This window comes from Euprymna scolopes, chromosome 19 (genome assembly GCF_053919585.1).
Source record: "Euprymna scolopes isolate OS-2025 chromosome 19, ASM5391958v1, whole genome shotgun sequence".
Taxonomy (NCBI): domain Eukaryota; kingdom Metazoa; phylum Mollusca; class Cephalopoda; order Sepiida; family Sepiolidae; genus Euprymna; species Euprymna scolopes.
The window spans coordinates 125,889,618-125,901,836 of NC_136500.1; the positions used below are offsets into that span (position 1 = coordinate 125,889,618).

General features: G+C 31.9%; 1 protein-coding gene across 1 annotated transcript; it reads left to right on the plus strand.

Annotated features, from left to right (window-relative positions):
* Positions 1 to 791: 791 nt before the first annotated feature.
* On the plus strand, positions 792 to 10,107 carry LOC145240345 (L-xylulose reductase-like). Its single transcript, XM_080103926.1, has 6 exons — positions 792 to 866; positions 1,981 to 2,135; positions 2,957 to 2,999; positions 5,075 to 5,239; positions 6,786 to 6,903; positions 9,955 to 10,107. The coding sequence occupies exons 1-6, from the start codon at positions 792 to 794 to the stop codon at positions 10,056 to 10,058; spliced, it is 660 nt and encodes a 219-aa protein (XP_079960052.1). The 3' UTR covers positions 10,059 to 10,107.
* Positions 10,108 to 12,219: the final 2,112 nt, after the last annotated feature.

The following is a 12,219-nucleotide window of genomic DNA, read 5'->3' on the forward strand; positions in this document are numbered from 1 at the left end:
TCGTTAAAGTAACTTATGTCTCAAAACCTATCAGACAGTAATGAGTTTCGTTTGGCGATATGTTGCACTCCTAAAAAAAAATAAATAAGTAAAGAAAGTTGAATTTCTTCTTACATTTAAAGTAAAGTTAGATAATAATTTAATTTGACCTTGATATTGACGCAAGGTTCATGCATTGCTCGTATATACTGATATGAAAACGTTATGTTTATCTTCAATAAAATTTTTGGATGATTTGAGAAATTTCTTAGTAGGACGGCACTTGGAGTAAATGTGGTATTATGGTCATAGATGATTCTAATTAAGAGTACGATAGACATTTTCTAAAGTGTGTGAAAATGGGTGTTGTTGGTCATCCTTTATCAGCATGACTAGAAAATGTCTCGTACTTTGTTAAAATATAATTTTTATGTCTTGTGCAAATATTTCAAAGTGTAGTAGCTGTTCTATCTGTAGTCATTATGGGCAAATAGAACAAACAGAACTTTCCTCATATGTACAAATAAGGTTTGTCATAAAATTGTTATACTATTTATAGGCTGATTCAATTTTTATTCTCTGCTTTGATATTACTAGTTAAGTGATCTCATTGTTTTATTTTTTGTTTTCACGTATATCAGGCTGACACAAGGCTGTTGGCTCTGGAGGCTCTCCTTGGTGCATGAATTACATAACATTATGGTATGTTTATAATTCAGGAAAAGATAATTGTTGTATATTTTAATTTAATTTTTTTTGTTTTTCTGTTTTCTTATTTAAAAAATGCTGGAATTGGACGAGATGTGGCAAAGATGCTGTCGAAATGTGGTGCCAAAACCTATGCCCTCAGCAGGACTGAAGAACACCTGAAAACATTAGTAGCAGAGGTCAGATAATTTTTTTTTTTTTACATATTATATAAATAAATGAAAATAAATTAAAAAACATGCTTATCAGGTCCAGAAGCCACTCGACGTTAAAAGTTAATGAGATGGATGAATTGTTAGTTGAATGATGAATAATATTTTTTATTTTTTTTTATTACATTTTCATCCCAAACAAGGCGCATTGCCACTTTGATGTAGGGGGCTACTATCAGGGGCAACAGCTACTGGGATACTATGTAGGGAGTTGGGCAGCAAGATGTCAGTTCATTATTAAAGTTGTAGATGTTGCTGGATTTTATTCAATAAATATTTCTAATTCCACTGTGCTTTGTTTGGGGTGAAAATGTTATAAAAAAATAAAAAATATTATTCATCATTCAACTAACAATTCATCCATCTCATTAACTTTTAACGTCGAGTGGCTTCTGGACCTGATAAGCATGTTTTTTTTTATTTATTTATATGTTAAAAATGTGCTTAAAAAAAAGTTAAATAATCTCAACGAGAAAACTTACTAATGTCGTATCTCTCTTTATATAAAAGGCACTTTGTATATATGGGTCCTGGATATGACCTTAAATTATATCCGATGGTGAGGTCCCAGCTTGCGGGCTTTGGGAAGTGTAGAGCTACCCTTTAATTGCCATTGCTCCCAGGTCCACTCTGACCCGGAGTTGTAGTACCTGTTAGGGTTCCAATTATGGGTTAAATAGAAACTGACTTGAAAAAACAAACAAATATATTCTATTAAAAGATTTTTTCAAAATCAATGGATTCGGCATTAAATAACCTGAAAAGGGTTGATATGCCGTAAAACAAAAACAACCAACTTGTATGTGTAAATTTGTTCCCTATAGACTCTGAAACAGCTGAACCGTGTTTTTTTTTTTTTGTTTTTTTTTTAATTTCACTTAAATGTATTATTTTAGAAGTTCTACAGAATCTGCTCTGCTGGGCCTCAACTTCAGTATTCAATATGGTATCACTTCAATAACCAACATGGTCACAGAAAAGAACATAGAAAATCTTGTAGTCTATTTTTGTTCCATTGAATAAATTTACTTTCTTTTGTGTGTGTTTTTTTTTTGTCCTGAAACATGTTCTTTTATTACAGTGCCCTGAAATTCATGCCGTTGTGTGTGACTTGAGTGATTGGGACAAAACTTGTTCCACAGTTACCTCCCTTGGACCCATTGATCTTCTAGTCAATAACGCTGGCATTGGTATCCTGAATTCGTTTTTAGAAGCTAAGAAAGAAGACTTTGAGCAGTAAGTTTAGTTATTAGTTTTTCAATTATTTGGTTTCCACAGTTATTTTTCTTTCTTTTTTTTAAGAACTTCTATTTTTAGACAGGAGAATTATTACAGCCCATTTTCCTTAAATTGCTTATTTTCAAGCTCATTCATTGATTAGTGGTGTCCATATTTCACAGTCTTCCATCATGTTCATTAGTTCTTCTGATGACATCATCATATCTTAACTGGTCCACATATACATAATTTCTGGCCTTCCTTTTTTTAAAAATGTTTTGATTTCCACATTATTAGTTAGCATACACATTTATTGTTTGGGCTCAAATCAAGTTATTAAGTTAGATTTATGTCCAAGGAACCTATATCTAAAATTTCAATTGTTTATACCCAAAATTGGTGGAGGAGTTTGGTAGAGTTCTCAAAGGTTAAATCTTTAAACTCTGACCCCCTTAACAGCCAAATTTCTGGCCGAAAATGGATTACAAAAATTTTCCCAAATCTCCATACCCTGTATATTAGATATTGAGTCTGTAAACTGAAAATTGACAGTTATTGTGTACATACATACTTTCACTTTTATAGATATATAGATAATCATTGCAAAGTTTTTTCAGTCTTGTTTTAATTAAAAATTGAAATTAGTAGGGTTTTTTTAATAAAAATTATTGAAAACACTTTTTGTGCTATATTTTTTAAAGAATAATTATTGAAAACACCTTTTAAAATCTTTTAAAACTATAGTTTGTGTGTTTGCTATTATATTGTATTTGCCTCATAACTAAAGACGTCTTAATACATAATGTGTATTTGAATAATTTTGACTTTCAACCTTTCAGGACATTCAGTGTCAATTTGAATGCAGTAGTGAATGTATCACAGGCAAGTCAACTTTGATATTTCTGTGAATCTTCAAGAAAAAACTTAATTTTCTCAAGGTTATTTTAACTCTTTTTGTTTATAAGCAAACTAAAAAAATCATTTATTTTCTTTTTGGTTAACAACACATTGCATCAATTTCTTTTTAGAAAAAAATGAAAAAAAACACACATTTATTCACCATTGTCACTAGTTTTGTATTATTAGAGTGGGCTATTGTTCAGGAGAGTGGGAGAAATGTCTGAAATTATAAAGCTTTCTGAAACAAAACAAAAAATGTCTGCATTTCATAAATAAAAGCCTGTAAGTAAAACTCTGAGAAAGCAAGTTAATATGGTTAATTGCTATGTATATTATTATTATTATTATTATAATATATATATATATGTATTATTATTATAATATATATATATATGTAGTATTATAATAATACATATATATATATATTATAATAATAATACTAATATATATATATTATAATAATAATAATAATATATATTATAATAATAATAATAATATATATTATAATAATAATAAATATTATAATAAAAATAATATATATATATTATTATTATTATTATTATTATACTACTAATAATAATATATATATATTATTATTATAATAATAATAATATATATATATATTATTATAATAATAATAATATATATATATATTATAATAATAATAATAATGATAATAATAATATGTATATATATATATAATGATTATGTAATTTATATAACTAAAAAACAAAATATCCCAATTGTTGCATCTTTAAGCAAGTAGTTTGTATGGACTCTGTTTTGGTCAGGGAGATTTTTTTTTTTTTTTACATGGAGGTCACCACTTATCAAGGCCCAGAAGCCACTCTGGGATAAGGGTTATTGCGTGTATAGTAATCAATGGGATAGTAATCGTTAGTAATGGAGATTTGATAAAGTGTCTTACTTAAGGGGGGGCGGTTCATCAGGAATTTGTTTATATTAGACTTGAAGACATCCCAGTTGTAGTCAGGTGGATTTTCCTGTGTTAAGTGGCATAAGCCATTGAAAAATATATTCAAATGCATTTAAGTGATCCTCAGTGATCATTGCTGTCTTCATTGTCGATTTTGGGGTTCTTGCTCATCAGATCAGACCCCTATTTTTTTTGCAAAATTTATCATTCCCCTTTTTCCATTTGCAAGTCAGCCAATGAAAAGGAAGCGTGTATTCAAAAATTAATAATAAAATTGCTATGTTCTTATCGAGTCGATTCATTTATTGGATCATTTAATCTAACCAAATTAATTTTTTTAAAATCATATGGGACTCATAGATTTTAACTTAAAGTAAAACTATAACAACGCAATCATAAATAACAGATGGAGTTTTAAATTACTAAAGTTAAAATACATAACCAAAACTTTCAGATGCCATGCTGGTTATAATTGTGGTCATATATTTCAACTGATTTTAAACGCTTCCTTGCTCGGCTAGTTGTGATAACTTGCAAATATCATAGTCGAAATTCTGCTGGGTCTCCCTGCTGTTGGCGGCCATTTACTTTTTTTTCTTGACTCCATGCCTAAAGAAACTTCAGCCATATATATATATATATATATATATATATATATATATATATATATATATATTAATTCTTATTATGAATATTTCATCTAATCTTATATGTATTATAATACATACTTAAATAATTGCCACTTATATACTACTAGAAAATAAATGTAAACCTAAAATATTTTGTGACTTCATCGCCACCAGAACACAAGATTTTATGTTATTGACATAAATACACCTGTTTGTGTTGGCAAAAGTGTGTTCATTTTTATGGTGCTTATTGCGATCAATAAATCTTTTGTTTAAGCCAAGATATGTTCATCTAAATTTAAAAGTTAAAAACCGCAAGAACTTTCTTGTCAACCTGATAGTATATAACGGTAAAAAAAAAAGTACAACTAGTAATTGCTATAGTTTCTCTTATTTTTAAATTTATCAAACATTTGTTTTCATTTTCGATATTTTTTCTTGATGAAATAATTCTATTCACTGAAAATTGTTTCAAAATTTGTGCACTTCAGGTGGTTGTGAAAGGAATGATTGCAGATTCACGCAAAGGGTCTATCGTGAATGTCTCCAGCCAAGCGTCTATTATTGGACTGAAAAATCATGCTGCTTATTGTAGCAGCAAAGGCGCCCTTGATGCACTCACCAGAGTTATGGCCTTGGAATTAGGACCTTTTGGGGTGCGTGTGACCAGCATATATTTCATTAAAACTTTTCAAATTTTGAAATAATCTCTTTTCAAAGGAAAGCATTTCAGTTGTCAACTTTGAACTTTAAAGCGTGTAAAATTTTAAGGGGGATGTTGTAGTTTGCTTGGAATTATTTGAAGATTATGACAATGAAGTCTTGTAGGAGAAAAAAAAAAAAAGAATACAGGGTGACCAAAAAAAAACGGGCCCCAACTCTAATTAGGCCTCGTTTCTTAGTGTTTTGTCCGAATGAAATGAAACTTTGGTCATAACTAGTTTATTATATTCAAAACATCACATCAAGACACTATGATCTTTGGCCTTTGTTTTCTCCATTGACTGTAAAATGCTCAGAAAAACAATTGAATGTCCTCTGTTTTTTTTTTGGGGGGGGGGTCACCCTGTATGTGCAAATTTTTTTCTTCTCCTGGAGATGAGTTATACCTCAAAGATTGAAGAACTTAATACCACATTACCGTCCTGGTGCGATACATCATGTTGATAAATATTTTATAATGGAAAAACTCAATCATGTTCTGCAAAGCTAAACAAAATTTTTGTTTCTGTATAAAACAAGCAAACCAAACACCATGAATAAATATTTAAAGATATAAAGAACTTGAAGTATAAAAACGTTTTACAAAAATGACTGAATTCAGCATTAAAGAACTGGAAAAGGGTTGGTATGACATAAAACAACCAAACCAGAATTCCGTCTTTTTTGCGTCACTTACATTGAAATAGATGAAGATCTAAACTGGCAGCATCCGAGGCTCTTCAGATAATGGTCACTGAACGACATGGTATCTAGCATTCAAGTGATTCCTAGATGCAGGTTCTTGTTGCTGAATAAGAGATCATTTGAATCTAAATATCACAATGCAACTTGACGGCAATAAATAAACGAGCAAGGCGGTATTAGTCAACATCCGTGCATAATGCAGCCAAAGAAACAGAACACATGTCCTCGCATTCATTTGGTCCTTCGAGATGAACAGGGGTCAAGTATTCAAACGGTGACCACTACTATGGTAACTATCTTGTTAGCTACAACTATCGAAGAAGAATACTCGTTTCAGGACAAGTCAAATTAATTTCCGAACAGAACAGTTTTGCATCACTTTTATGTTCCATTACGAAATTTAAAATAACAGCATATACTAAACTTTATGTTTGGAATCCTTGTTGTAATTTTGATCCAGATCCATTAGATGATTTTGATTCTAGAAAATGTCTCAACCTAATTAGAGTTGAGGCCCGTTTTTTTTGGTGGGGGGGGTCACCCTGTATATATATATAATGTGTATGTGTTTATAATAGATGTGTGCTTATAATGCTAATGTAAAGTAAACCCAATTAGTGCAATATGAAAAGAATAAAGCAACAGAAAGTGCTTCTTCATGTTTTGAATTATTTAATTTATATTTCAACGTTATAACTTTATTTACAAAATGTTTCAAAGTAACAGTCGTGAATCATGATCTTCTTTTTTATGCCCCAATAAGACTTCACTTATATTTTGAATTTTTTGGTTTAGATTCGTGTGAATTGTGTCAACCCAACTGTGGTATTGACAGAGATGGGCTTGACCTACTGGAGTGATCCAGCCAAATCTGAAGCCATGCTCAATCGAATTCCATTGAAAAAATTTGCTGGTAAGTTAAAAGATTTTAGCTTTTTTCATTGTCCCCCACCCCCAAGGATTTTTCTATTTTTTAGTTTGAAATTGCATTTTCATTGCTGAATGGGCAGATACTTTTATATGCATCCAGGCACCTCCAACAGAACTTTGATTATCGGCTGTCACACTTAAAATATTTTTGTTGATCTGTTATGCTTAACTAGCTAACAGTGCATAATAGTCAAGCACCTCAGCAGAAATAACCTTCTTAGTGACATGCAATATGGTTTCCGTTCTGCTAGATCTACAGCAGATGTGCTAACGGTTATATCTCATAAGATTAGTGAATCTCTCGACAAAGGCTTCCTTTCTAGGGCAATTGCTCTTGACATATCAAAGGCCTTCGATAAGGTATGGCACAAGGTCTACTTCACGAGATTTCCAGCTACGGTATAACTGGAAACGTTTTCTCAATTATTAAATCATTTCTCTCTGATAGGCTCATAAGAGTAGTGGTTGATGGGCAGAAATCAGAGGCCCACAGTATTAATGCTGGAGTCCCTCAGGGGTCCATCCTTGGCCGAACTCTTTTCCAGATCTACATCAATGATCTCCCAAAACACATACTTAAATCATTTGTGACATTTATGCTGATGACACGACCATCTATGGCAACACATCAAAGGCCGTAAATGACAAAGTTCTCTCTGATTCTCTCTCCTCTGATCTTGAGCGCATGGTACAGTGGGGGAAGAGGTGGCTGGTTACTTTTAAAGCATCCAAAACCAAGCTTCTATCTTTACATCATCAACGCTCTGAACCCCATCTGGCATCAATTGAAATGGATGGCTCTCGTCTTGGGGAGGCTCCATGTTTTGACAAGCATCTGGGATTGACCTTTACTCTGAAATGGAACACGTGCATCAAGTCTGTTGCCAAGGTCGCTGGAAAAATGGTAGGATCCTTCTACCATTCCAGAAGATATCTCACTGCTGGTGCAATTCTCTATCTATATAAAAGCCAAGTACATCCAAGGATGGAGTACTGCTGCCATATCCGGGCAGTAGCTGCTAAAAACAGCCTATCCTGCCTTGACAGAGTACAAAATAGTCTTTGTGTCTTAGTGGGGGGATGCCTTTTTCTCTTCTCTGCAACCTCTCTCTCACAGAAGAGACGTTGTGAGCCTGTCATTGTTTTATCATTATTTCCATGGAAAGTGCTCGTCTGAGCTCCAATCTCTGGTCCCCCCTCGCCAATCTTTCACAAAAAACACCCGTCTAGCTGAAACTACTGTCAATAATTTTCCCCACTCTTTATCTATGCCTAAATCAAAACGTAGATTCCATGAGCAAAGCTTCTTTCTTAGAAGTGCACGCCTGTGAAACTCTTTTCCGTTTGCCTGTTTCCCACCTGACTACAACTTGGATGTTTTCAAGTCCAACATCAATAAATTCCTGATAAACCGCCCCCTTAAGTAAGACATTTTATCAGATCTCCATTACTAATGATTACCGCGATATTGTCCCATTGATACATGCAATAACCCTTATCCCCCGAGTGGCTTCCGGGCCTTGATAAGTGGTGACTACCATGTAAAAAAAACATTGAATTTTCTCAAAATTTCCAATTCTGATGTAAAAAGAATGAGAAATGTTGATTAAAAATTATGTTTTCATAATATCCTCCTCCATCCCCCTGTTATTTGACATGAAAATAGTTTAACAATATGGTCAAGCTGAGATAAGTAGGTCCCGCAGACGAGCCTCGTTCTGATATTCAGAAAATTTAGGTTAACAACTGGTGAAGCTACCGAAAAGTCACCCTTTTGAATAAAGAAGGATATAAACAATATTTTTAAAATTAATTTCTTAATTTTGCTTAAAAACAAAATGTCAACACATATAAAGAAAATATTTTAGAAAATAATTTCTTAATTTTAAATAAAAATTGATTGTAAAGAAATCTTTTTTTTTGTTTTAAATAATTATTGAAAAATATTGCAAAGTGTTTACATAGCTGGTTCTTTGGGATAATAGGGGCGCCTGAAACCTCCCTTCCAAAACGAAAACTGCTTTAGTGTTTTTACTATTTTAAAGCGCTTTTTTTTTAAAGTTTGAAACACAAGTAGTGGCTAGTTAACTTAGAACAACAAGTGCGCATGGAGGAAATTCTTCAGGGTTTAAATGTATTATAATGCTTTTATGGTGGTCAAAAAAAGTTTTTCAGCTGCCATATTACTTCCCATTTACTTGCCTCCCCACGTGGGCAGAGTTAGACACAAGGTCGGTTTTTAATGTAGAGAAGCATTTATTACTAAAAAAACGAAATGGTGAAATATAAAAGCAAGTTAAGCTAAAAGTTAAAAAAAAAAACATGTTTTATTTTTTTAATTCCAAGAATTAAAGAAAGAAAAAAATTCAAAGAAATGTTGAACGTTTATTGCTATAAATATAACGAAGCACCGGTGTCACATTTCATACAACCTAACTGTCAAGATTTTTCAGAACGAGGCTCGTCTGCTGGACCTACTTATCTCAGCTGCGCCAACAATATTTATATGAATATTTAATTCAAGAAAATTTATGTCAAAACTTGTAAACGTTTCGGTTGCTGTAACTTTAAACTGTCTTCCTGTGTATCTTGTCAAACTCGGGAATCTTTTTACCAAACTCGAATCTTTCTTTGTTTTTAGTAGTGACATAATGAATAAAGTATCTAAGTACAATTCACTTCTAAGTGAAGCTTTTCTGGAGGTCCAAGGTTCAATCTTTAGTGCGGTGTGGGAAGTACAATGAATACAATTGAAAATTACGCAAGACTTCTACTTGGTCATCGCTGATAGATTAATAAATTTATAAGGTAATAATGGTTTTTATTATTGGTATTATTGACACTTGAAAACAACTATAAAAAATAATATTAAGGAAATTAAAATTTGTTATTCTCATTACAAAAATGCTAAATCTTTTGCACATACATACATCATCATTATTATTATATATGTATTATTATATATGTAATATATATACATACACACACATTGGTCTTTATTATGGAGAGTTATTAATTGTGCCTTTTTTTCCAGAGGTTGAAGATGTTGTCTACACCATTTTGTTTCTGCTGAGCAATAAATCCATGTCAACCACCGGTTCTGTTCATCCTGTTGATGGAGGCACCCTTTGTTGCTAATAAATCTTTGACTTGGATTCCATTTTTTTTTTCTCTGAACGATTCTACTAAGTCTTCTTTCCAGAAAATGTTCAAAAATTATGGTGCTAAAAATAAAAAATTGTGTTTATGCAAAACTTTGAAACAATATAAGTAAAAATTTTCTCCTCTGCGTGTTTTGTCATTTTTTGAAAGTGGGAACTATTCCCAATATGTTATGCATTATTCTATTCTCATTGTGAACTATACATATATATATATATATATATATATATATATATATATATATATATATGCATGAATAAATATATATTATTCCAAACAATTTAAAACAAAAAAACTCGGAATAACATTTTTGCATGGCTAATGACCCCCTCATTCTAAATCCGAAAGGTGAAAGAAAAACTCCTTTTAAGAAGTAAAATATTCAGAATTTTAGGTCCAATGGCTTAAATTTCAAAATGCAAAAACATCCAGTTAAACGTTCATAAAAGAAATTGGTCTTTTCGGTTGTACTGCATTTGCAGAAAGCTAAAATTCAGTCAAGGAAAAGTGCAAATGGATACATAACCAACAAACATACGCTTCCATTGTTTTTTGTTCCCCCCCCCCAATTGTTTAATGTATATATATTTTTTAACTGTTTTTCTTACAATTTATGATTGAATATCATAAATTGTTTTTTTATCTAATGTATCAACCAGCAAATTTCTAGCTTTGCTGCAATCATAATTTGCTAATTGCTTACCGTCCTCTGATTAGAAGAATAGCAAGAGTGATACTATTCACATTCCCTAAAGTGTTAAGACACACAAAAAGAGTGGAAAAACTAAAATAAAAAGAGGAAATAAGTATAAGAAGCAAGGTTAGTAGAAAGACAATTGGGAGTAAGTGGTTCACTAAAGCACACAAAGATCATCTGAACTAGGATTGTTAATCAAGTTATGGTGGCCAAAAAACCGGACATAAAGGTCGAAATATTCAGAGGTAGTTCACAGAGAGTTTTAGTGGTGGCAATTAGTTTTGTGACAGTTTTACAACAATTTTTCAGTTAGAGATAGTCGATTGCAGGTTGCTGCTTGGATCAGATGAGAAAAGTTTAGGAGGCAGAGATGACCTGACATCAACCAAGGTGTGAACGTTAGCGGTAAGACGGTTAATCATGTCACACACATGCAAAGTACAACTGATATTTGCAGAATTTGTGTTGTGATTTTTTTTATGTTTGTGAGCCATTGCGGTTGCTCCTACTGCAGTGAGAGACGATGACATGGAAACGGTGTTGAGATTGGCGATTGTTGTGGGCGGGGGAACACATGGTTGCACACAGGCGATACTAAGAATATAATTAAGGATTACTTAAGATTTCTACCTGGTCATGGCTGACGAACTGAAAACAATGTCTTGTAGAATAAATATAGATTGCAGTTTGAAATTCTGTACAGATTTCAAAGTTACACATAAACAGTCCGACAAGACACATCTGAAGAAGGCCGAAGGTGGCATCAGCCGAAACGTTGTGGGAAGAATATTCAAGATGAAAAGAGTATAAAAATCCATCAAAGATGTTTAGTTTTATTAAGATTATACAAATTAAAACAAAGGCCAACATATAAAAGCCACAGTCAGTTTATTATTTTGAAAATTTTAAAATAAAGCACCAGTTTCGATATTCAAGTAAAAAATAACAAAAGAAATGATCCTTCACTTTATGGCCATGAACTAAATTGACAATATTAATCCAAAAGAATTGATTGTTGAGTTTTATTGAACCACAAAAAGATGACTTTAAGGTGCAGCAATACAACTCTATAAGAGACTGTCGATTGATTATGTGTTAGTTTGAAATAACATTTTCATTGGTCTGTCAAACTTTAGTTTGAAATAACATTTTCTTCAGTCTGTTAAGCTTCAGTTTAAATAGCATTTTGTCATTTTATCAGCTTCAATTTAAAATAGTATTTTCATTGATCTGTGATGCTTCAGTTTCACATAGCATTATCGTCAGTTTGAAATAATGCTTTTTTTGTTCTGCTATGCGTGTTTGAAACAGCATTTTCATTGATCTGTCTTTCTCCAGTTTGAAATAGCATTTTCATTTCTAAACCTTGAATAAATGCATCTCAGATTCTCTATTCTTATATAATGATAGAGAATAAAGATGAACAGAAATCCAATTTCT

Coding starts and splice junctions, on each gene's coding strand:
- LOC145240345 (XM_080103926.1), top strand. CDS start 792: ATGCTGTCGAAATGTGGTGCCAAAACCTATGCCCTCAGCAGGACTGAA. Junction 867..1,980: donor TGAAAACATTAGTAGCAGAG/GTCAGATAATTT, acceptor CTTTTATTACAG/TGCCCTGAAATTCATGCCGT. Junction 3,000..5,074: donor CAGTAGTGAATGTATCACAG/GCAAGTCAACTT, acceptor TGTGCACTTCAG/GTGGTTGTGAAAGGAATGAT.